Raw genomic sequence first — 26,650 nt, forward strand, 5'->3', positions numbered from 1 at the left:
GTTCTCCCCCACCGACGGAAACAAATACGACTTTCGGGGATTAGCTGCGGAAATGGTCTACTTCCCTATTGTCTTCGCCGATGAAGATTTTCTTTTTACGTCGGAAGGGCAAAAAGCGTCTTCCCTTTCGCAATGTTGTTTGTGCAATCCACAGCGCAGCATGATGGCATCGTGTTGCCAAAAAAATCGTGGCAAAAAAAAAAAAAATTGACCGCCCGGTTGTAAGCAATGGGGTCACCGCTGCGCCTCGCCCAGTGGGCGTTGATTTCTAGCAGGCCACCGAATCGCGAGAGACCAGACGTTTGTCCAGGTCCCAGGATTGGCAATCGGAGGAGTAAACCAGACGTTTGTCCAGGATTGGCAATCGGAGGAGAAAGAGGGGGGTGTTAGAATTTTGGGAGAGGATCCGTGGGGAGGCGGCATTCCATTAATTTGCGTACTTTGAACATTAAAAAAAAAAAAAAAAAACGACAACGACGATGTTGTGTTTCTGATTTCATTCTACGTGCAATGCGGTGCTCGAATTGAGGGAGGTCCCCAAAACCGAAATAGATGACAAGAAACCTAGGGGCAGCCTACAAACAAAGCCTTCGAAGCAAATAATAAAAAAAAAAAAAGTTGAATCTGGCTGTTAAACTAGTCACACACTTAGCATCGCAGAGATGCTACACATGTTCCTAAGGTAAAATCCAAAGCAAGCGCATACCCAAACTTGGGAGATTATTTTCGAAAAACTGGGAGATATGCCCTCTCTAGGTCCAAAAGCAAAAATGCGGAAGAGTCACATAATGACTTGGGCTTCACCGCTTTGCATCGAGGCACTTGGAGAAGCAGTTGATGAAAAGGAGCATCTCGGTTAGCCAAGGGGGCGCAGAAAGCTGGGGAGGGCAATTGATATGTTCTTGCTTAAAGGAGCGATGCAACAATTTTTGTATTTTGCGCAAATACCGCTTAAAACGGATCCCTAATGTTAATGACCTATGAAACACGCGTTCGTTTTTCACCCCACGCAATAGAAGTCCCAGAAAAAAATTAAAGAAAAACGAGCAGCGTTCACCCCCTCAACTCGCAGTCAGAACAAGCGGCCACGTGATCTGGAGCCGATTATATGCCGCCAGTGTTGATCATAGCCACGCGCTGCGCTTGGCAAAGCGCAGGACACGCGCTGAGTTCCAGACATTGTTATGGCTCGGCTGTTGTCGTCGTTGCAGCGATTGGACACGGGTCACTACCCGAATGCTTCTCGAGCTAGCAATTATGACGAGCCCAAGTCGAGTGCCCACGCAATGCTCGGGTCCAATCTATGAACCGCATTCAAATATCGTCACTTGGGTGTACTGCGATCCCCACGTTACGTCATCAAATTTAGCAAAGGAGAGATTGAATGAAAATGATCGCTTTTGTCCTTGAAATTACACCGCAACAAAGGAGTTTCTTGGCCAGTGGCGTTGCGTGTGAGTATCCTTGAGTCCCAGGTTTGCCAGTAAGCTCGTGTCAAGTGAAAAACATTCCAATTGAATATCGTTGCACCGGTCCTTTATTAAAGGGGCCATGAAACGAATTTTGGGTTGGGATGAATGATTTTAAATTGGGACTTTACTATAGTCGGTTGCAGGTTAAGAAGGTAGCGGCAAATGCCCCTCAAAGGGAATTATATATCCCTCCGCCACCTCCGCATCCAATAGCGTCCCATCGTTTCCGTGACGACGCGGCCAACGCGCGAGGAGGGTCTTGCCTTTCTGTACATATTTGCTTTATCTTTCGACTTTGACTTAGCATTGTGGAAGCCACGAGAGGGAGATTAGAGTTCTCCCCCACCGACGGAAACAAATACGACTTTCGGGGATTAGCTTCCCGCTCCGATGGATACAGAGGCTGCTTTCAGGGGCTCGGTTCCCCCTCCAATGAATACAAAGGTCGCTTTCTTAAAAAGTGGGATCGGAGACAAGTTGGAATTCATTGAAGCGGAACAAGGAGTGTTTCCAGTGAACTCTTCTTTCGACTGCGGAGAAATTTGAAACGGGCGCGTCACGCTTATGGGAGGAGCTTCTCCTACCTTCTTGACTTGTAACCGACTATAATCGCATATCGTTTAGTTGGCCAAAAGAAAGAGGCTAGAAAGTCAAAAGCCAGTTTTTCGGTACGAACATTTGAAAATATAGCGGACTATTTTGTTACTTCCTGCCTTCGAAAGCTCTCCGCCTTTTCACTATGATACATCCGCGGTTCCAAAAGCGCGTCACCGGCGCCAAACTGACGTCAGCAGAGCCCAGCTCACGCATTGGACACGAGAACTGCGTCACTCAGACGTATGCGCTCGTCAACAATCAATCCGTCGACGAATATTTGGATTCGCGTTCGTGGCCGATGAGTGCCCTGACGGAACTTATTGTCACTGGGGAATGACAAGTTCTATGGTGTGCATAAAAAGCACGGTGCAAGCTAGGAGTCATCGCACCGGTGCCGAAGGAATGTCACGACCACGTGATTTCACAATTCGCATTTGAGTTGAGGATTAAAGCTAAGGAGGAAGAAGTAGGAAAATCGTTTCATGACCCCTTTAATTTTTAAACCTTTAACAAGTGTTGGGTGGACGCTTACAGCAGCACGGGCACGTGTTCGGTATTTTATGTACCTCCTGTATACGTGGCTTGCAAAGGACGTCATTTCCGTTGCCCTCCAGAGAAGAGGGGAAGAAGGAGCTCCCCTCTTATCAGGATCCTCCTTTGTGCCTCCCGCATTTGCACAGGCGTCGCTGTTCTCCTCCCAGAAGATTATCGAAGATTAACCTGCCACTCAAAATTCTTACAAAAGCAGCTTCCCTCTCCTCCTTTTACTTGGTGTTCAAATGTGTGCGATGTGACGTCAGTGCAAGGAGCCTATAGGCATCATTGCCCGTTCCATTCATCTGTGGGGAAAGGAATCTGCTATTCAGATTAGAACTCTTGCCAGTACTGCCCCGGACACCCGTGTGTTTAAAAGATGAAATGCAACTCCGAAACTCGCTTCGGTGAATAACAGTCACGTGATTCAGGCTTGTGGTCCATCTGATGATCAGAGGTCAAAAGGATGATGTCCTTTTGACCTCTGGGAAGTCTACAGTCTGCTGCAGGTTTAGAATGGCAGGACAAGCCCCTCTCATGAAACCCCCCACTCTTTCCACATTAGCAGAGCAAACACCAGAAGGGAGGTGAGTGGGGAGGAGAAAACCATCAATCATAGCAAGCAGACGGCTTTGTGGGATGGAGTCGTTTCGCTATTCGAAACCTGCAACAGTCGATGGAAAATGCGACCAGGCGCTCATGTTCCTGGAACTCTAGCCCCTGTCACACAATCCAGAAAGTGCCTTTCCTTATTTTAATAATGGAGCAAAACACGGCCTTACTTCTGGGTTTTACTATACTCCGCGACAACTTTTCTTGGCAATGCAGTGGAAGGTACGTCCCGCGTCCCCTCTCCCATTTTTAAGTGTACGCGGGCTCTCCTCTCCCCGGAATAAGGGAGGAGGAGAGCCTGCATACACTCAAAATGGGAGAGGGGACGCGGGCCTGTACCTTCCACTGCATTGCCAAGAAAAGTTGTCGCGGAGTATAGCAGAGTGAAGACAGCTTCTTTCTCATTTCTAGGTTACGAGTCCATAAGCAGGCCACCTTCGGGAGTAATCCAGCACTACTACAGCCTCACGACACCTGCTCACATGAAAGACTTCGGGCCTACCTAAAAAGAACATGCGAGTAAATGTAAGTGGTACACATATTTAGTTTAATTCACTCGAGAAGAAATGTTCATACATGATACATTTTACAATTTTACAAACAACCAACATGTAAAAGAGACAGGTAGATATATCATTCACAGGACAACATTAACCATGGTTGAAAAGCAAGCTTTTCAAGACCCGCTTGAATTGTTGCCAAACATAGTTATCTTCAGATTTATAATTTCTCGAACACTTTTAGTCAGCGATGCTCGCAACACGAAAAATCTAAGACAACATCAATCTAAGCCGTGAGATAGTCGTAAAATCTTCCAAGAAGTTGTACAATTGGGAGAAGTCTATTTCCACGTGTGACCACAACTGCAGCTCCACCTTACTAGAAAGATGAGCATTGCGCTCCATTGAAGGCTGCCACCGATATAGGAGCTTGACGCAAACATAAAAGTGTTGTGCCGAAAATTGTTTTACATTTTAATATGACAGACTAGATATTACCTTTACACATAACAAGCATTAGGAGCCTTGAATGGCTTGGTTAGTACTTTGATACCCTTCATTTTCACTCAGGGGCATCATAGACATACCAACTCAGAGCATTGCAAATTCTGTTTCCAAACTGATTCAAGTGAACAGCAGCACAAACAAATGTAAGGAAATGACCAGGGTTGTAGCAGATATTACAGTAATGTACCACGGGCTGTTTTACAGGTTGCTCCTTCCCTCAATTTGAATTAGCAAGGAATGCCTTCATTCCCCGTGCAGGGACCAAGTCCACGCAAGAACGCATATCCAAAATCAATACAAAATAAAAACAATAAAAGGGGCGGGGACTGCACCAACATCTGTGCCACAGTCCTAATCTTGGCAGAGCCAGGAGTGCATCAAACTTTGTCATTAAGTTCAGTTCGATTCAATTCTACATCCGGCAAGTTCCAACAGTGCCACCTTTCAACAATGCACTCGGTGTACATGAGCATGACACTGCTTTCCCAACTGCCGTGCACACCCTGAAATCAGGTAGAAAAAAGAATTAGAATGTGGTATGGGAAGCAATTTAACAACATTTGGAGCAGAGACCAGCACTTGCTCCTCCCACAGATGCAGTGATGTGATTGGCCCGAGTCATTTTGGAGCAACCAAAAGTCACTTTTGGAGCAGCAAAAAAAACTTTTAAAGCATGAATGCACACTTTATTTTTATTCATGTCACTCCAAAGATTATGTCAAGATTAATGTCGGCCAGTCCAACTAAAAGGAATTGTACACTTTGCCTTCTCACTTACATGCAAACTTTTGTAGCATCAATCGCATAGCAAGAAATTCCCTCGAACACAAAACTAGTGTTTAGTTGTATGAAGAAGCACCAGACAGGGTGAAAAGAAGATGACTGATGAAGGACAGCACAAACTGCTGTGAATGATTCTTTGAGGTACTGAACCTCACTGAAATAATAAAATAATTTTGAGTTCCTAAATTACTGTTTCCTTCAAGTTCTAGAGGCTGTAATAAAACTAAAATTTGAAATTCAGATAAAAAACAAAGCACTTGCCATTTCATTATGAATGTCAATTGCATTTTATATGCATGACTTCATAACAAAAATGGCATGTCAACGAAAATTAAAAACAATCCCGCTAAACTCGTTATGGTTTTTGCCAAGCGCCCATCTACTGCTCCTGCCAATTTAGTCTAATTTACTCACACCTACATAAAAGTGATAACTAAACAAATGAGTTGGCATAAAAAAATTTATCTACCAAAGAGTGCATAGAAATTTCTTGCAATACCGAAGTATCCTTGCTAAATCTCGAATTGGAAAAAGGTACCACCAGAATATCGCAGTCTATCATATACAGTGTGATTACACGCTACCACATATAACAACGTATTGCTTATAACAATCAGTTTCTAGAGTTTCTAGTCTAGAAACGATCAGATTCTAGTCCAGATACAACGATGATCGGTTATAACGATTGAACTTTCGGGTTTTCTCGTTACTGTTATAAGTGGATAGCACTGTATACAAGCTCAAGTTGTATTCAGAAATTCTCTTGCGTCTCGCTCTAGAAGAGCGCTTTCCCCTCAGCACAGGGGTGCGCTGGGGCGAAGCAAGACACGCAAAATCGCGTCGCTTCTCTGCAGTACACCAGTGCGCTGTGAGAAGCGCACTCAACGAGATTAATTAACCCTTCAGAACAGACACGAACATGAAAATTATTGAGAAACTTTGGAGTACTGTCAGTTTTTGATATAAAATGTGATTGAAAAGTGTGTTACTTGAGACAATAATCAAGAGTAACGAAAACTCGCGTAAGCACATCGTAATGGTTCGGCCAGGTAGCAAGGCCCGAGCTATTATATTTACAGTATTATTAAAGTGAAACTACTGTAAGTCTTGGAGCAATTTTGGTGCAAATTTCTCACATTCTGGTAAAATGTAACAGAATGAAACAGGATAAGCGCTTTTGCAGAAATGGTGCAGCAATCACATCACTGCAGATGTTCCTTTCAAAGAGGATCCGACTAATGCTTCTTTGCGTCAATGTTCCAATACCACATTTCCCATGCCAGCGTAACTCAACACAAATGAAAACACAGTTTCATTCATTTCTAATGAAGCAGTGTTCACATTTATATTAAACATGAACACTTTCATATTTGACACAAAAGGAACGGTGCTAATCCAGGCCCCTTCAAACGGCGTTTGCATTCAACATACTTCAAACATTTTCCACTCGTAAAATTTATGTGCAACCGCATCCGCCACAATTAAAGAAAAATATTGAACAAAGACTTGGATCGACCCCACGGGCATCGCACCAGTACGACACTTCCGGGCTACCGCCGGAGAAAGGAACCGTCAGCTTCGAATGTCACGAGCCTCCTTTGCCAAAGGGCTCTTACTGAAGACCTCCTTGGCAGAGGCCTGCAGGTGAAGGCCTTAGGTGAGAAGACTTTTGGTACCAAAGGCCTCCATCCCAAATGCCTCGGCACTGAAGGCGTTTGGCAAGGAGGCTTCGCACCAAAGGCTTCCTCTTCGGCAAGGAGACTTTGCATGCCAAATGCTTCTTCACAGAAGGCATTTGGCAAGGAGGCTTTCTGTGCCAAATGCCTTTTCACCGAAGGCCTTCAGTAGAGGCTTTTGGTTCTGAAGGCCTTTTGCAAAAGGCCTTCTTACTGGAGGTGTCCTTGCCGAAGCCAGAGCCCCGCCGGCGTTGCAAGACTCCTCCCGACAGGCGGAAGCCCTCCTTCCTGCCGCGGGTACACTCAGACAGAGCGCAGGGCGAGGATGCGCGCGTGCAGGGCTCAGCTGCTCTGCTTGGTGCTGCGTATGCGGCCCAGGTGGCACGAGTCCCTCGAGTCGCGGGCGCAGTTGCCGCCACACGACGACGACGAGCCCAGGGGCGCCCGGCGCTCGTCCTCGTCGTCGCTCGTGTAGCACGTCGTGGTGCGCGCGACGGCGCCGCGCGTGCTTGTTGCCTGCATCAGCTCGGGGTCCGGCCCGTTGCGGTTCTCGTACAGCAGGATGTTGAGCGTCTCCTCGTAGATGCGTGCCTCCGGGAACTCCACCTGTAAGCACGAAGACCGCATTCCGAAATCGACTCTCTCTCACCACGGAGGTCCGGTTTGGTTTGGTTTTTGGGTTTTTTGGCGCAGCAGCATCGGGGCCATAGTGCGCCAGAAACATTGTGTAAAGGAAGCCTACATTCTTTAAGGACTGACTAAAGCCTCAAAGCGGACCTTACTAGGAACTGGACTTATAATTTCCGCAGAATATTAGTTTCTTCCAAAAAATCTTGTGAGACTGGGACAAGAGGCTCGTCACCCAGTAAAAGAGCCAAGTGAAATGGTACATGTTCCCGATAGAATATAGAAAAACAGGTTCGACGGTTCTCTTCAAAGTGTGGACAAACTATCAAAATGTGAAGTATACTTAATGGTACAGAACAGAAGTCACAGGTCGGTTCACTCTCTCTACGTAAGAGGTAGCTATGGGTAAGGTGGGTATGTCCTATTCTCAATCGGCATAAAACTATCTCATAAAAACGCTCTCGGTGTCTGGCACTGCGCCACTCGCTCAGGATGGGCTTAATCATATGGAGTTTGTTTTGCAGCTGGGAATCCCATTCCCTCTGCCAGGCATATTTTATTTGCCTTTTTAGTGGTACTCGATAATCAGTAGCAGGGATGCTGTTATAGTCAACTGTCCTATCTACACACGCAGAAGCTGCACGGTCAGCTAGCTCGTTGCCTTCTATGCCAATATGGCCAGGGACCCAGCAGAATTCTATCTGTATTTTCTTTGCCAGTGCTTGTGTTAGTGTATTACAAAGCTGCACAAGCAGAGGGTGCTTCCAAAATGTTGGAGAGTTGAGTGCTTTCAGTGAGCTCAGAGAGTCGGAGAAAATGACAGACTTTCTATATCGATGTCTGACAATATGGTCAACTGCAGTTATCAGACCATAAAGCTCGGCAGTAAAAATTGAGGCATTTTCGTTTAACCTTTTTACAGATCTGTAGCCCTCGCCGATAGCAGCACAGCCAACGTAGTCTGTGGTTTTTGATCCATCAGTAAAGAAGTGCTTGTAGCCATTGTACGAGGTACACAGCTCTAGAAATTCTTGCCTGAGAACACAAGGGTCAACTGTATCTTTTTTGTGCTTGGTCAAAGAAAGATTACAACAAGTATTGGCAACTTTCCAGGGTGCAGTTCTTTGTTGAATTTCAAGGACAGGAGAGAGAGCATCAAAGTTGTATTGTTCTGTAGCAATTCTTACACATAGTGCAAAGGGAGGGGTTACAGATGGTTTGTGCTGAAATAAGCGCTCATAGGTTATGTTTTTAATTATTTCATAAGCAGGATTTTGTGGAAAAGAACGGAGTCTTAGAAAGTACTGAACAGCGAGAAAAAGTCTACGTCTCTCGAGCGAGCACTCATGCGATTCAGCGTACAGGCTAAGTACCGGCGACGTACGGAATGCCCCCGTTGCCAAACGGATCCCCTGGTGGTGAATAGGATCAAGCATCTTGAGGGTGGATGGTTTCGCAGATCCGTAAACAAGGCTTCCATAATCCAGGGTAGAGCGCACTACAGCCCTGTAAATTCGTAAAAGACATACCCTGTCCGCGCCCCAGGTGCGATGTGAAAGAACTTTTAAAATGTTTAGTTTCTGCTGGCATTTCAGTTTCAGTGCCTTGATATGGGGGCCGAAAGTAAGCTTGCTGTCAAACGTCACACCGAGAAACCTGTGTTCCGATCGGACGGGAAGGGGTGTGCCATTTATGTGAAGCGATGGTTCGGGAAACATTCCCCTTCTCCGGGAGAAGCAAACAGCCTCGGTCTTCTCAGCAGAAAACTTGAAACCATTCTCATCAGCCCATTTACTCATTTTATTAATGGTTACTTGGATTTGGCGCTCACAGATAGCTAAATTACATGACGAAAAGCAGACCTGGACGTCATCAACATAAAGCGAGTAGGAGACCGAAGGTGGTATTGCTCGGGACAGAGAGTTGATTTTAATAAGAAAGAGGGTAACGCTCAGGACACATCCTTGTGGGACTCCATTCTCCTGGATGAAACATGACGAAAGGGTTGTTCCCAATCGCACCTGAAAGGTGCGATCCTGCAAAAAGTCTGCGATGCAATTAAACATATTCCCGCCAATATTCATCTTGATAAGGTCTTGAAGGATACCGTACCGCCAAGTGGTATCGTAAGCCTTTTCAAGGTCAAAAAATACTGAAAGGCAGAACTGCTTGTTTATAAAGGCCTCTCGGACAGCCGTTTCCAATCGTACGAGGTGGTCGGCAGTGGACCTGGCAGCACGAAAGCCACACTGTAAATTGCTTAAAAGCGAGTTCCGTTCAAGAATGAAGATAAGCCTATTGTTAACCAGCCGCTCGAATGTCTTTCCCAGGCAGCTAGTCAGGGCTATAGGCCTATAGCTGGAGGCTTTACTTCTGTCTTTTCCCGGTTTGAAGATAGGGATGACAATAGCCATTTTCCACATGCTCGGCAGCTTCCCCTCTGCCCACACTCTATTGAAAAACTGGAGGAGAATGACGAGGAATGCTTCAGGCAGATGGGAAATCATAGTGTAATGAATGTCATCAACCCCGGGAGATGTTGCTTTTGCTGTGGCAATGACTCGACGCAGCTCAGTAAGAGTAAAAGGCCGGTCATATTCTTCGGCGCAGCTATCAGATCGGCAGATTGGGACCTTCTCAGCTTTGGTTTTAAAGCGTAAAAACTTTTCTGTATAATTCTTAGAGCTGGAGACCTGCGCAAAATGTCTACCCAGTGCATCAGCCTGTTCCTGCAAAGATGAAAACGCCTCTCCATCGTCGGCTGATAGCAGGGGGATTGAAAAGTGGGCGTAATCACCATCCATTCGCCTTACCCTGTCCCATACAATTTTGGCTGGAGCAAAACTATTAATGGAGGAAGTATACGAGTGAAAGGAACGGCGTTTCGCTTGTCTCCTGACGCGTCGGGCTTCTGCTCGCAGGCGTTTGAATGCGAGAAGGTTGGTGGGGGTGGGATATCGCCGAAACTTTGCCCAAGCGCAATTCTGGCGATTTCTGGACTTTCGGCACTCCCTATCCCACCAAGGCTTTGGGCGCTTGGGTAGCTTACCCGAGGTTTGTGGAATAGCAGCAAGAGCTGCATCAACAATGGCAGTTGTGATGATTTCATTTTCTTCTTCAATAGAGTGTGCTACAGGCAGGACAGAAGACGTTACACATTCCTGGAAAAGTTCCCAGTTTGCTATAGAAAGTTTCCATCGAGGAGGGCAACAGGGGAGAATAGGTGGGGGCTCTGTGGGGATGAGACGGATAGGGAAGTGGTCACTGCCACGTGGGTTGTTCAGGACAGTCCAGGTAAAATTTGTAAACATGGATGAAGAAACAATGGATAGGTCAATGCAGGAAAAGGAGTGGTGAGTCGAGCTGAAATATGTGGCCTCACCAGTATTTAGGAGACTGGCAGCTCTTCGGGAGAGAAACCTTTCTATAACAGATCCTCGGCTGTCGACCCGTTGACTTCCCCAGAGCGGATTGTGGGCATTAAAATCTCCTAGGAGAACATAGGGTTCTGGAAGCTGGTCTGCAAGGCGTTCAAGATCGGTCAGCGTCAGGGAAGATGAAGGGGGTATGTAGAGGGAGCATATGCTAATAAGGCGATCTAACATCAACCGTACTATGACAGCCTCCAGAGAAGTGTTCAAAGAAATTTCAACAGCTGGTACCGTTCCGTCCACAATAATGGCAACTCCTCCGGAACTGCCAGATGTTGTTATGCAATCTTTGCGAAAGACTCGAAATGATCGCAGGAAATTACTATTTGATGGTCCCAAATATGTCTCCTGGAGACATACTGCAGAGGGTGTGTACTCCTGAAGCAAGGAGTAAACATCATCCAGGTTGTGAAAAAGTCCTCTGCAATTCCACTGTAAAAAGCCTCCTGCCATAAAAATGTGTTAAGCTAAAAGGGGCGTTAGGAATGTGGACCAAATTTTAAAATCGCTAAAAATTAATAATAAAATTAATATTAAAAAGCAAGGTTATTCTGATCTCAAAATATTTATCACAATGCAATACACATAAAAGAGTCGACAATGTGAAATTGGAGAGCTCCAGAATTAAAATATATGGGGTATATACATGAAGAAAATTGCATGGGGTGAAATTAAACGCCTTGGGTAAAGGGTTCATTTCGGAGGCTTAACAGGCGTTTTTGCTTTGTTCTTGGGTTTTGGGGTCTGCCAATCCGTGTCTTCGAAGTCAGACAGGTTTGTGGACGGATCAGCAGCCTCAGCTGCTACTTCCATCTCCCTAGTTTCGCAGGCAGGTTTGCCTGCGGGCTTCGGTTGATCGGGCGTTCGAGAGGGCGGTTGCCGCCCTCGGCCCGATCCACAGGGAGGAGTGGAGGAGGAGCTGGGCAAATTGTCCTGCTCCATCGGTTCCACTCCATTAGAGCCAGGGGCGGTGCGAGAGTCGCGCCGCTCCCTAGAAGAAAAGCCCCTCCCAAGCGAGTTGGAGCGAGGGCTTCGCTCCTTCTCCCTCAGGGAGGGTCCAGGAGGGACAGTGGGCACGGCTGCTGCCGTCCCACTCTGTGAGAGGGCAGCTTGCGTGCTCCCTCGAGGTGTCTGAGGGGGCAGCTGCCTGCGTTCAGGAGTTGGGGCCTTGAGGGCCACTGCCAGCATCTCTGGCGAGACCTGGGTGGCCCTCGACTCCGAGCGTGGTGCAGGGCCCCTGCGCACCACCTCGGCATAGCCTCCCTTTGAGAGGAACGACAACCTTTTCTTAGCCTCTGGATATGTGATATTTTCCTTGGCTTTTAGTGAAAGAATTTCTTTTTCTTGTTTCCACAGAGGACAGGTGCGGGAGTAGGCTGGGTGTGGTCCACTGCAGTTACTGCAGCGGGCCACTGCATCGCAGATGTCAGCGACGTGGTCCTGCCCTCCGCACTTCGCACAAGTCTCTTTTCCTCTGCAACTCCGTGAACTGTGGCCAAATCGTTGGCAGCGGAAACATCGTTGCGGGTTGGGGATGTAGGGACGAATGCGGCAGTTCAGGTAGCCTGCTTTGATTGTTGCGGGAAGAGCATGTTTCTCGAAGGTCAGGATGACGTGTCTTGATGGGGTTTCTCTGCCATCTTTTCGGAACATTATGCGTTTTACAGCGACAACACCGGCGCCTTTAAGTCCTTCAAGGAGTTCTTCTTCACTTGTTTCCAGAAGGTCGTCCTCGGAAAGAACTCCACGGATGGTGTTGAGTGTGCGGTGAGGACTCACCGACACTTTCACATCTACAATGTTTGTGAGCTCACATAATGCTTCGCTATGAAGTTTTGTATCCACCTCAACAAGGAGGTCTCCAGAGAGCAGTTTCTTGGCCTTATACGAGAACCCGATAAGGTGTTCCAGAACCTTTGACACAATAAAAGGAGATATCTTTGCAACGGGTTTTTGTTCATCTAAAGAATGAACAACAAAGAACTTGGTAAAGTTTTCCACAGGAGGGTCTTTTTCGATGGTTTTGTGCTCAAGGCAGCGCCTTTTCCAGGGCTGTCGTGAGCTGGGTTTAGGAGGAGGGGCAGCCATAAGAGGCGGAGAGTGTTCAGAACCTGTGGTGTGCCGCCCACCACGGAGCCCAACAAGGGAATAGTTAACGGACCATAACAAAAAGGGCTTTGCTGGAACCGTTAAACTATTAGCACTGCCCAGGTACTATAACCAAGTGTGCTTTTGGACAAGGGGTCTGTCGCCACCCAAGGTTAGCCCTTGCCGCCAAAGGAGTTGAAAAAGGAAAGAAGAGAAATGAGGAGAGTGAAAAGTATGAGAAGATAAGGGCGAAAGAAGGGAGGGGATAGTAGAAGTGGCGACTGACTGAATCATCCTGGTCGGGCCAAGCCAGGACTCCCGTCTACGGGAAGCGGAGGCCGAAGTGGTGTATTGCCTCGTCCGGGGGGCCCCGAAGGGTCCGAACCTACCCCGGACTCGGCTCAACCACCAGGATGCCCTTTTCCCCGGACACGGGAAAGCCACGCACAGCCAGACGTGGGCGGGCGAACCCGCATGGCTCGGGGTCCGTGGAGACGCCACTCTCCAAACACCTGCTTTCACAGGTGCCCCCTGCGGGGACGGAGGTCCGGTACCTCGGCGTTGGGAAACTTGCTCGAGCCCAGAGTCGCTCTATCCGTGTTATTAGCGCCACTAGATAAGCTACACCTTAGAGTGCCAAAACACTTCAGCCATGTTGGTGCTTAAAAGCATTGTACCCAGTTATCTGAAATCACAGAAAATGGTTTTCCTCCACCCTTCAGTAACAATAAAGCAGTTTGCAACAAGCAAAATGCTACCGCCCGAGATTCTCTATCTAAAACTCGGAAAGTCACACTTTCGAACCTGCTCTGAACTATAAGCACCAAAATGGCGGGGTCCTCGAGAAAATGGGAAAGCAAAGTGCGGAAACCCTAAGCATAACATAGCTTAACTCGGATCTACTCGAGAAAGATATCGAACACGGTCAGTGCAGGCTTTCCTCGTGCCTCGGGCTCGGCTAACGCAGTGTGTGTCGACGTAAAGGGGACACAAAAGGCAATGCTTAAACTCTTTTTAAACAATTGCATCTTCTGTTTCTTATGGGATTTTAATCTGCTGCCCACTCTTTCTCCTGCAAAATTTCTAGAAAGAATATACATATATATATATTGCCGCGCGCGCAGCTGGCCAAGTAGGCAGCGCGTGCATGGCCTAACGGTTATCGCGCTCGCCTTCCACGCAGAAGGCCAGGGTTCGATTCCTTGCCACGGCTACACATTTTTGTTGACACTGTAATGTGATGTTCTGGTGAATTCGAGAACAGTTTTGCTGATTCGAGGTTAGAATGTTCTACGCGCCGAACCTTCTACGCCGAACGATCCAGAAACCCACGAGGGTACATAAGAGATTCCACAAGGCGAGCGGAGTCAGTTTCGCCCCAGCATTCGACTCTGCTGCTACGCTGACATCGACGCCTGCGACGCTCTTATTATCTTTTGTACTCTTTTGTTTTTGGCACAAGTTTGCCACATTAAACGTTTATTTATTCCTGTTTATTTCTTGTTTTTTGGTCACCACCCGTGACATTTTGGTGGAGGTGCGGGGTACACCATTCTATGCCCGTTAATCGTACCGCTCCAAGGACATCCCGGCCAAGCGACGTGCTCAGCCCCGGAAGGCTACCCTTCACCGAAGACGCCGAAGTCCGAAGACAAAATGTCACGGGCGGTGACCGAAAAACAAGAAATAAACAGGAATAAATAAACGTTTAATGTGGCAAACTTGTGCCAAAAATAAAAGGGTACAAAAGATAATAACAGAGCGTCGCGGGCGTCGAAGTCGGCGTAGCAGCAGAGTCGAACGCTGGGGCGAAACTGACTCCGCTCGCCTTGCGGAATCCCTTATGTACCCTCGTGGGTTTCTGGATCGTTCGGCGTAAAAGGTTCGGCGTGTAGAACATTCTAACCTCGAACCAGCAAGACGGTTCTCGAATTCACCAGAACATCACATTACAGTGTCAACAAAAATGTGTAGCCGCGGCAAGGGATTGAACCCTGGCCTTCTGCGTGGAAGGCGAGAGCGATAACCGTTAGGCCACGCACGCGCTGCCTACTTGGCCAGCTGCGCGCGTGGCAATTTTTTTTTTTTTTCAACAGAAAGTATGCAAGCTCAATCTAGGGGAAACCACCAAAACCAAAACTGAGATTTGTGAGAAAGCCAATACAAGATGTATCGCCCCCGGTGCAGGTGACTGGGGGTGACATACATGTCCCAACCACGGCACCACCGGTGTTCTCCATCATGTATCGCTATGAGCCACTGACAAGGTAAGAAATGCAGGGAGGAGCTTCGGTTGTCACCCCCAAGTCAGCAGATGCATTGCGCTGGTAAGATGGCCATCTGCGGCGGGGACGAGAGTCACCATTTTGAAGGAGAGAGCATAACTTCTCGTACAAACGTTTGACGTTCAATTTGAAGTTGTGAAGGCCCATTTGAAGCTAACTGAATAGTATCGTGTCGGAGGCAGATCAATCTACCATTCCAATTTTGTGGTTCTAGCAGATGAATGCTGTAGAGGGGTGATTTTGCCAATGCAAGCTTTATTTTGCCGCTGCCCTGCACTGGCTTATAACCGTGAACCGAAGTTATTGTAGAGGTGGCAACACTTTTTAGTAGCAAGAAATGCTCACAAACAAAATCCGTTTTTCACGATTTGTAAAACAAGGTAATCTATCACGTAAAACAAGGTAATCTATCACATTCACTTCGATACCCCAAACTTGAGCCATTTGCAAAACCTATGAAAGGTCATTATCTGAAAGATTGTTCACATTCCTTGTGGAATATTTCCAATGCCTCCCACTCATAACCTACATGCCTGTCACTTTGTTTACTTCATCTATGTCCTTGTCGCAGCTTCTGCTTGAAATGTGCCAAGATTATCCTGCCTAGCCTATCCTTCTCCGTGATAATAGCTCTACACTTATTTGAAATAATATATGGACTTAATTGAGGAAGGGAGTCCACTGAGCTGCCCTGAAACTCAAAGCCATGTAATAACCAGCTGCACGTAGGAACCATGGAGCATTCATACACTCAGGGGACCAAACAATCCATCTACAGGCCCTAAAGTGAGAGAGAAACATTAAAATCTAGCTGCTCAGATGGGACAGCATATTAAAAAGCGCTTCACTTCATACTTGCTATTGAAGGTGCAGCAATACAAGCAAGACAAATAAACAATACATATAGTTAACACAACAAAACAGACGGAGTGTTGTGCATTAGAAGCGCTTGTTTTATCTAAGCCTGTTCTTGTTAGCTTATCCTCAAGAAAGGGCAAATCCAGAGAATAAAGTGGGAGGGATAACTTTCACTATGTGACCCAAAAGGCTTTGAAGTTAGCCTGGGTTACATTAGCTGCTTCTGTAGACCACAACACAAATGTGATACATTCGGAAGGGGAAAAATATTTGCGTATTTACCCATCTTCTAAGTCGTCAAAGAAAGAGCTGCCATCCCAGTCAAAATTCTGAGTGCTTCTTCTGTTGAGCATGTTCTTTGAACCCAGACACAATTTCTAGGGGTAAGCTACCACATGCCTTTTTCTCTGAACAACAGACCATCTCACAGGGCACAGGAATGAGCTACCTTTTCATGCTCAGATAGCATTTGGGATATTATAATATACTGTACTGGAAAACACTCAAGCTCCTACGAAGGTATGATCTGCTTTTCAAGTACTAAAACCTTCTAAGAAAACAGTCTTCTTTTAAAAGCAAGTCTTTTTCCTGCTTTCAAAACTAAAACAAAACAAGAAGATAAGCAGGTTTTAGTATCTGCCATACTTCATTTCACAAATGTTGGATCATGCTTGCAAAATGAGAAAACTCTATTATAATACAACTGATGCTTCAGATCATTTTTTTTTTTTTTCAATTTCAGTTGAAGAACAGAATTGTCCACCCAGTGAAGTAATATCGTTTCAATCTTGTCGACGAGCTTTTTTATTTATTTATTAAATGAATGTGATTAATGTGTTTTTCTGTGTTATTAAAGATCTTACTGTTTCTATTTCCAGTTTAAAAGGATACTACAACGAAATTTCGGCGCTAATTTTTTGGTCTAGATGTGTTCAAAGTTGCAGTATTACATCGAACACACCAATATCTTGTTAAAAAAGTCTCGAAAAGGAATTTTAGAACGAATTAAACGATTAGCAGAGAGCACCTGGTGGATGTCACTAACGCCTCGCTTGTAATGCCCGTCTAGGAACCTTGACAGCTAGTGACGGTGAGTGTCTTGCCTCCGGCCATGACGAGAGAAGAGGGGAAGGAGGAGTTCCCCTCTTCCCGAAAATGCCTTTTGTGTGTCGCAGAAGTCGCTATTGTCCTCCCACAAGATTATAGAAGATTAACCCGTCACTCAAAATTCGTACAAAAGCAGCCGCTTCAGTGGCTGGAACAGCTATGCCATCCTCTCAACGTCAGCTTCGCTGAAGCTTTGCTCGTCCCAAGACGACCTACGTCACGATAGCGTTGGATGTCACATGGTCTGACTGGGCCTTCTCCGAGTGCTTGCCAGAGTGGGCCGTTTGTAACAAAAAATACAGCCACCAGACTCAAAATACAAACGTGCGATTGTCATTTACAGATATTGTGGATCATATTCAACCTATTTTTGAACACGATGGAAATATTTCAAATTTCGTTCAAGTATCCCTTTAAGGTAGTGGATTATGAATGAATGTATATCTGTTTCCTAGCACACAATTTATTTGCCCTAAACAAAAAATGCACTCTGATCAATCTTCTGCAATAGCGCCCTTGGGTGACGTGGGCTAACGAATATAAATAAATGAATAAATACATTACAGGGTGGCCACAGCATTTCCTACATTGTAAAACAAACTGGAAGAATCGGCACCTGAACACAGAAAGCTCAAACTTTCCCCATATGTGCACTTAGGTGGTGAATTTTACCTTGTTAAATTTCAAGGTATAGCTTCCTTTCCTTTGCGAAATGAGACAAATAAACTTGTCGAAGTTAATGACACACATATTTGCACAAGACTTAGTTAGCAACGAATGTAACTTGTGGCGCCTTCTCTCGATAGGTGCAGCAACCAGACAACAGAGTGTGCCGTCTGGTTGCTGCATCTATTGAGAGAGGGCACCACAAGTTACATTCATCGCTGACTCGGTCGTCTGCGGACAAGTTAACTGTCGACTATGGCAAGTTTGTAGGTCTCATATTTCGCAGGAAGAGGCTTACCGCATTTACACGAATGTAGGCCGACCCATTTTTCAATTTATGAAAATCTGAAGTAGGGGGGGTCGACTTATAATCGAACCAAAGCATTCCACCACAGACAAAAACGAAACAATCGCAATACCAAGAACACCTCGGCTTGTTACAAGTTCAGCCAGCCGTACCTGTAGCATTGCACGATTCTGTAAGCTCATTTTACAAAATTTATTTTTAATGCGAAAGTATTAACTGTCCTATGGAGTGAGCCGACATCATCAGCTTTGAGGCCGTGCCAAACAGCACCTTAAATCCTTTTTCTAAGTGAAGCCAGCTACCAGCTATGAAACCACGTGAAAGCATAGCCAAACGGCAGAAAGTTTACCCGATCTCAAAGGAGCGGAGCAAAGCTGATGGATTTAGGGCTTCAATCCCATTGGCTGGCACGCGTCGACGAGGCAACCCATTGGCTGCTTGGGGTGGCACGCTGCGCCACCCCAAGGCGCTGCGTGTCCACGAGGCAGCGACTCAACTGCTCCACGCCCAAGGTCAGCGTGCCGAGGACAGTGTGCGAGCTCGACCGTCGGCGCAAGTACGCCACAGACGAAAGAAAGGTGCAGTGTGCATCCTTTCGCATTCACAACTCATATGAAATGCTTCGGTGTACCTTGAGCCTATTTTCTGTGCGAGCAAGTACCACTGATAGCGACTTGAAAATCAGCCCCAATGTATGGCGGTGAACGGCGTGCCCAACTCCCGGGAATGGCGGCACTTGCTGTAACAGCCACTCCGGAATGGCTGCTGGAACCAGCCTCAGCCAGCCTCACTCCCCGCTGATTTTTTTCGCACGATTCACGGTTGCACGTCGTTTGATCAAGTACCAAGATCACGCTGGAGTTTAGGCTTTCTGGACAATTTAGCCTTTCAGTGCTCGTTTCGGCCGTCCTTCATCCAAACGCAACCAAAAACTGCGCTGTTGGTTGCAAGTTAGACCCATCGGAGCGGGTGGTGCTCCATTGGCATCTGTGATGGCGCAGGATCTTAACTGTGACGGTAAACTATAAGAGGCTTTTGGTCAAAGCCTGGATAGGTCTGGATGCCTTTAGGAGTTTGAGGTCAGGCGGTCGTGCTTGCAATGCACGTCACAGAAACGCGCGATCGGTCCCTACCCATGCCGTGCGAAGCGATCATCGAGCAAGCGCGGAAGATGCAGTTTATGTGGTCATTTGTAAAGTGCCACACTTCGATGGACGCCGCCGCCGCCATGCTTTCGGAATGTAGCAGTGATGATGACGGGAACGACAGCATTAGTGCGGACGAATCGTAGTCTTTAGTAGCAGAGAGAGTGAAAACGACAGGGAGCGGCTTCAGTTGTTCCGCCTTCAGCGCAAGCTTTCTAGCTTCGATAATGATTGGGCATTTCGTGCACCTCGCGTGTGCATGCGCAGTCAAAGCAGGCCCCAAGGCATCGAGGGCATGCTGAAGGCCGGGCTTTTGAAAGAAATGCCTTGCAGTTCTCAAATGTTCACCGCAAAATGTAACACTAATCTATAATTTTTTTTCTTTTTTTTTTCCCCAATGTGTAACGTGACTTACAATCTAAATTCATACTTGGAACAACTTTGGGCTTTCCACGTGCAAGTCGTCTGGGTCTTGCTCGGGAGAGGCGGTGACGTCAAAACTACGCTGACTTGTTAATGGATGATTGAAAAAAATAGTGGGTAGACCTCAAGGCATCTAGCATTGAGGTCTACCCATTATTTTTTTCAATCAGCCAATAAGAGCTCGGCGTCGTTCTGACATCACCACCACTTTAGAGCAAGAAGCAGACAACTTGCTCTCTACATAGAAAAAAACAAAGAGGTGAGCCGACCTTGGTGTGCTTCTTGTCTGTGGCGTAGACGATGGAGGTGCAGCACACCTCGGCCACCTTCTTGCCGTGGCCGTAGAAGGTCCAGCAGCAGATCTCGTTGCTCCCTATCACGTCCTTGATGAAGAGCACGCGGCTGCAGAAGCGCAGCGACAGCCGATCAAACATCTCCACATTCTTCAGCAGGTTGTCATCCGACGTGCTGCGCAGCAGAGACGGGAAAACGTCATAAACTTGTACAAGTGGCCGTCGCTTGCAGGGAGCACGATATTCAGCTCGGCCCCTTTAAAGGAATTTCCCCTCTTTGCATTAACACTTTTGCAGTTGCAAGCGTCAACAGATCCACGAGTTCCAAAGACAAGCAAAGTTTCTTATCCGTAAAGGTATTCCATAATCGTCTTCGGGGTCCAATACTTTCTAGGCAGAAATTTTCACAAAAGAGCGACTGCTATGAGTACAGACTGTAGACGATTTGATATTAAAGAGGGCCTGATTTTTGTAAACTTTACATTTTGTAAATATTCTTAAAAAAATTATCATGCGAGCTCTACCTCGCCATATGTACTGAATACATAGCGTGCCACTTCAAATCATACAATTTTGTTCATGCATAATGTTCTCAGGAGCCAGACTTTTCAAAGTTTGAGAATTATGAAGTGTGCAAATAGTTGTTTTCAGCAAAGCAACTTGGTAACGAAGTGGAATAAAGTCCACCACATCACAAAATCAAACACATTCCCTCTAAATTTCAAGGAGAATCTGCGACGTTACATGAAATGACATCAAATGACACCGTAACATGAGCGTCACGTGATGCTGCAATTTCCCAGTCAATTTAGCGGGCCACGATCCACACACAAACGCAGCCTGGGGCCTGCTGCGAAACCTCGCCAATAATGGCCATCGTCATAAAAGAGGAACTGTAACGCTAATGATGCATAGAATGAAATCCCTTTTCTGGTTGGAAGGGTGTGGAGAGTGCCTTACCGCTCATTCACACTGGAAGCGGATCCGTGTTCGCAAAGCGGTTGCGAACGCGGTTCTTTAAAGATCCAGTACAAATGCACGCGCACTCGATGTCATCGAGTGCGCGTGCAATTGCACTGGATCTTTATACAACCGCGTTCGCAACCGCTTTGCGAACGCGGATCCGCTTCCTGTGTGAATGAGCGGTTAGACAAGTTCAAGTGGTGGTGATGCCCAGATTAAAAAGATGGCAAATCGTTAGATGAGGCACCCCTGACACGCCCTTTAAAACTCAATCCTCAAAAGGTTTGTGTGACTCGCATTGAAGAACCTGGTGCTTGTTTTGCCAAGTCGTACCTACCTTGTGTAGGAATATTTGTTGTTATGCCTATTGATGAGGAGCTTCACCAGGGGCTGGAAAACAAAGTACATTTTCATTATCACTCAAATAATATCGCACAAACCAAAAAGCAGCTGTGAAAAAACATATTCAAAATATTTTCGTCGTTGTATACCACGAACGAGAAAGGAAGCAGACAAAACATTAGGCATGTTTGTTTAGCAGCAATGCGTTCAATTGTTCATCTACTTCAATTTATCTTTATAGCCTACATGACGTGGGTGTTTTCTTGCAAAATGAAGCTCAAAAAAAGTCTGGCTCCTTGCTGAGCACTACTAATTTCCCCATTTATGTGGATAATTAAGATATATGTAAGTGCACTTGAGATTAGAAATGTGTTATCTTATCAAGATGTACACGTTTCAAACGTAAAAAAAATTGCCTCCTCCTCCGACAACCAGATCTAGTAAAAACTACTTTGCATGGCGTATAAACAATGTGCAAAATTTCCTTTTTTTTAGGTGAAAAAGTGCGTAGTGTTGAGCTTGCAAGTGGTGTCTTCCCGAGTTTATTAAAGGCTCGCCAGCAATCCGAGTCCATAGAGACTCCCGACTTATAGCAATGTCAGAATTATTTCGAGCCCCCGGTGAAAGAATGATACTTAATAAGTTATAAAAATCTGCCAATGGATTCCAGAACTACCCAATACACCGGCGTGTTGTCTGGGTGTAAGCAGTTACAAAGTCCCGACTACTCACGAGACACCTCGTCTGGGACTGCAAAGCCACAGGCAGACAATGGCGGGAGTTGTAGCCAAACTCAAACAAGATTTACAACCCCTACCCGAGGGAGACTGGGTGGTGACCCCCAGAAAAGAACTACAGGAGAAAGAGGTAGTCATGGACTCCCTCTCCGACCCCCCCCCCCCACTTCAGGTTTCAATACATATAATCTCACCCTCCACCCCATCCAACCTCCCATCTCCCTTCCCTAACAGATAAGATGACTCCAGTCAAGCTTATTACAATGGCAGCTGTCAGTGCCTGCAAAAACACGCGATTGTGGGACCGGGCTATCATTCTCTCCCCTCCCCTCCCCCCCCCCCCCTAATCTTTGGCAAGACGTGCTATCACTCTTTCTCTCTTGCCTTCCCCTTCCCCTTCCGCCCCTTGTCGCCGCTCACATGGCAGCAGCTCCGAAGCTGCATCTCCCGCCGCTTCGGGGTTCTGGAAGACTCTCCGGCGCAACTACGGGAACAAAGGATGCGGCCCAGGCGATGCTCGCTCGGTTCCCCCCACCCCCCAAGACACGGCCAGTGCATGCAAGATTCACTCTCCCTGTTCGAGGAGCGAGAATGGCAAGCGCACTGGATTAAGCAGAATAGGTGGAGGGCTGCAGCAGCACAAGACAACAAAGGGCACAGGCTCCAGCTTATCATGCACGAGAGGTAGCACATAGGCGCCAAAGGTGTCACGACCCCCCCACCCCCATCAGTGAGTAAGAGTAAATCTCATAAAGCACAATTTGCAACAATGCAGCAGCTGCCGCTGTCAATTGCAGCACACTATGCGGGGTCGTTTGCAATTTTCTCGCTTTGCCTCTCCTCTAGCGAAAAACATGCAACCGTTACGCAGTCAATCACAGTCAAATGCAAAAGCCTAAATCGGCCTTAGTGCCTGGAGAGCTCCTAAGTGTGCGAGGACGTTCACCTTGGTGGAGGTGCTGATGAGCAGGTTGCCCTCTTTCTCGTTGGTGATGAGGGGCACCCTGCAGATGGGCTCGGTCGAGCTCTCCTTCTTCTGCAGGGCCGCCTCGCAGCTCTCCACCAGGGCCTGGATCAGGTAGTACTTGGCCTCTGCCAGCAGCTCCGCTGTCTCCCGGGCAGACTCTGGCAGTGGCACCGACCCGTCCCGCAGGAAGTTGAGTATGGTGCCAAAGTGCTTGCCGCACCGGTCGATCAGGATCCAGCCTGGGCCACAATCGGATTGGATTCTTCCGACTCTTCACCTTTGTGTCGAGGCGGTCAAGGGAACTTTGGATTATGAATCTAGCGAGCGAGTCGAACCAGACGCGTCGAGCGCAGTATTTGCACACAGTTGCCATGAGTTGCCAAAATAAATATTTAAGAGTCTTGACGAAGCGCGGGTGCTCTTTTGAGGATTGATGTTTCTAAGGGCAACAACCATACCTTTGAGGATACTTCATGCTCGGCAATGAGAACAAGGTTTCTTCAATTGTTGGGTTACAATTTCGACTTGGGTTCAATGCCCCTATCCAATTCGTCCTAGGAAGGAGTCGCCTTGGCAACAAATCTTTGTTTCAGCGCAGCAGTGAAGTCACGAAGAACCCATGTGGCTGAAAATGTTTTTTACTTTAAATTGTTCATCCAAAATATGTAATACTGTTGTTGGTGAAATTATCGTAGCTTCACAATTTTCTCGCTTGTCGCGCGACGATTATTTCAAACACTATTCGTTACAAGTGACATTTCACTAGCCACTGCCATTCAAGGCTTCCTGACTTCTAGTGCAGGAAATTGTACTCCGGCCTACTGTTTGCTCACCACACACCTCATGCCAAGCGCTTTAAATCTCTGATGGATTGCCGCCCCGTCGTGTCTCAAATTTTGATAATATGAGCATTAATTCGTATGTGTCACAACATCCGAAACCTCTGCGGGGGCAATTTCTGACACTCGTCAATTCATGATGCAACACACTGGCATATTCTAGTTAATTACATTAAGACTGACCTAACACATACCACATGTTTGATGTACAAGTCACACTTTTTTCCCAAAATGTTTTATCGATGTGTCTTATGCAATGATGTGCACCTAATTTTTTATTGTAAGTATGAACCATTAGTGGGCAAGGCACAGGAGGCAGGCACGTAGCCAGGATTTTGTTTCGGGGGGGCCCGCCCATGACAAAATGCTGTATGAGGGGGAGGGGGGAGAGGAGGCCCCAGCAAAATGGAAGATTTCGGGGGGGGGGGGGGGGGGGCCCGGGCCCCATGGGCCTCCCCCCTGGCTACGTGCCTGACAGGAGGTATTGATATTTATGACAGAGGAGAAATGACAGAGCACCCACTGATGATCTGCTCTTCCGGAAATCCGAAGATGGTGCGAAGTGGGGTGGCGCGAGCCTGAGGCTGCAGCGACTCCGTGCGCTGTCCTTTGCAGCGCTCGGTCACTAATGTAACGCAAGTACAACGACTTATACAATGGTCCAACTTACAGACCTTAAAATACGGTAGTTGAGACAGCATCATTTGCTCCATGGCAATTTCATAGTGTGCCTTTTTTATGAAATAATTTGAATACGCTTCCGATGCAGTGGTTACTCAGAATAATTTAGCAATAATTCCGGGATGAAGCGAATAGCTCAAAATTACTTTTGAAATAATCAATGTTTTTAAAGGGATACTGAAATTCTGGCACCTATTTTACTGTCTAAATACTGTCTGGCCGCACCACGGAGACATATTTTTGCTAGAAAAGACACCAAAACATTGTTTTAAAAGAATAAGTCGAATGTCATTACATCACTCCGACCTTAAAAGAAATGCTGCTCCGCGCAAGTATGGCGGCAAGCTGCGTGCACCCGAGCCTATTGAAATTTCCCTTCCCTCCTGGCCTATTGAACTCCTGCAGGGAACAGGGAGGGGCAACTACAACGACCAGGTTGTAACGCACCGATCACACCAAGTGGAGGAGCTCATAACCACACCAGTTCCCAAGCAGCTTTGCCCATGCTGGTCCAACTGACGTCACGTCTCCCGTGATACATCGCACTCTTCGATGGCTGATCTTTAAGCACTCGCTGGAAACGGTCATTTGGAACGAAAAATATAACCATCCATTCAAAATACAAGCTGCGACTGACATTAGCAGATAGAGTTATTTCTTATTTATTTCAACTTATTTCTGAATGTGAAAGGTAGATTGTAAGTGTCGATTCAGTATCCTTTTAAGGGCTTGTGGTAGGCCAGTGACAGTTCAGGGTACAAAATAGTGTGCGTGTTTATTCTACCCCACTGACAGACAGCGAGTCTGCATACGTTGATTATACGTAGCAATATCTCATTTGCGATTAACACAAACACTCACTAAACCTGCAAATGTTTGTGTGGGAAGTCATGAATCTGCAGAATACATCTCCTACCGTGAAATAAGATGAACTCAGTGGTGCAACAACATAACAAAATGATGACATAGTGCCCACGGCAAATAGAGCAGTCTAACAAAACTAAAAATAAGTTTCGAACAGAGTAAAAAAAAAAAAAAGAAGAAACCCCAGAAAAGTGGGGATTTGCTTGAGCTGACTGGTCTTATTTGAATAGGGCAAAAGATCTCTGTTGGATGCAATTGCAGCATTGTGCTTGCGTGAGAGCAACAAAAATACACGATGACTCAATTAGGAAAATATAAGCGAAGGAGATGCTTTTTAGCTCTTCTGGGGTATATCATGCTACTTTGGTCAGACGAATATGAGCACAAAATCCATTTCTCATATTAACTGAAGGCCCAGGACAACAGCAACAAACAGCACCGCATCCAAACTAGAGCCCGTTTTGGGGTCTGTAGCTCTCGCCCGAACACACATTATGTGCACCGACGTCCACGAAGCAAAGCTCCATGTCCAAAAACCACCGAACCAGGTGTGGAATGCACGCATAATCTTGGGTGAGGTGATGACCAAATAAGCTCCGTTTACGACGGGGCCGACGGGGCGGTGGTGATCCGAGCTGGCCATGGGAGTGGCACAGGGTGAAGCCCACCCCCAAACTCCTCACCTTCGGAATCGGTGAGCACTTCCATTCGGCCGCTGAACATGGCCCTGAGCATGCTGTCGTGCTTGGTGAGTGTCCCGATGGTGGTGTAGTGAAGCGATCCGCCCACATTGAGCTTGACATATTGGCTCGGACTGCCGTTGATGACAGTGCGGTGGTCGCCCGACATGGTCGACGGGTCGTCGGCGGCGATTTCTTCGGCCACTGCCTGCGGAGGCAGCGTCGAAGCGTACGCTGAATCAATGCTGGACTCGGACGAGACTTCAGCGAACTCAACTTTCCGGGTTTTCAGTCGGCACACAGGCTCGAGAGGAAAAAAAATCAGGCAGCAACGGCAACGGGGTCGCCCGAACCAGAGCCGAACCCGTCCGAATAATTACCAAGATGCTGCCAATGCTACTGCCGCTACTGCTGCTGACTGCTGTTCACCAAACGCAACAGTCAACCATGGTCGGTCACGTGATAAGCCTGCGCTTGTATTTTGCCAATTTGCCCCTCCGCGATGCTAAAGTAGGGCAGCATAATGCTAGATACTAGAAGCTAGGGGTACTCGAGAGATGTTATTTAGTTCATACGAGTATGTTTTTATATTATATAGACGCACCCAAAGATACACATGTACTACCTGTTTATTACTAAAGCTGAAGCGGAGTAAGCCGCTTTACA

The 26,650-nt window shown here is 46.8% G+C and overlaps 1 protein-coding gene across 1 annotated transcript; it reads right to left on the reverse strand.

Annotated features, from left to right (window-relative positions):
* Positions 1-3,741: 3,741 nt before the first annotated feature.
* LOC120839728 (BTB/POZ domain-containing adapter for CUL3-mediated RhoA degradation protein 3) lies at positions 3,742-26,403 on the reverse strand. The gene is made up of 5 exons (XM_040210087.2): positions 25,988-26,403; positions 22,900-23,159; positions 21,212-21,264; positions 19,888-20,086; positions 3,742-7,287 (listed from the first exon to the last, which is right to left on the reverse strand). Exons 1-5 carry the CDS (start codon positions 26,151-26,153, stop codon positions 7,024-7,026), a joined length of 942 nt encoding a protein of 313 aa, XP_040066021.1. The 5' UTR covers positions 26,154-26,403; the 3' UTR covers positions 3,742-7,023.
* Between the last annotated feature and the right edge of the window lie 247 nt (positions 26,404-26,650).

The sequence above is a fragment of the Ixodes scapularis genome, unplaced genomic scaffold (genome assembly GCF_016920785.2).
Source record: "Ixodes scapularis isolate PalLabHiFi unplaced genomic scaffold, ASM1692078v2 PGA_scaffold1__304_contigs__length_218370807, whole genome shotgun sequence".
Classification (NCBI taxonomy): Eukaryota; Metazoa; Arthropoda; class Arachnida; order Ixodida; family Ixodidae; genus Ixodes; species Ixodes scapularis.

Coding starts and splice junctions, on each gene's coding strand:
- LOC120839728 (XM_040210087.2), bottom strand. CDS start 26,153: ATGTCGGGCGACCACCGCACTGTCATCAACGGCAGTCCGAGCCAATAT. Junction 23,160..25,987: donor AGTGCTCACCGATTCCGAAG/GTGAGGAGTTTG, acceptor ATTGTGGCCCAG/GCTGGATCCTGATCGACCGG. Junction 21,265..22,899: donor TCATCAGCACCTCCACCAAG/GTGAACGTCCTC, acceptor TTTGTTTTCCAG/CCCCTGGTGAAGCTCCTCAT.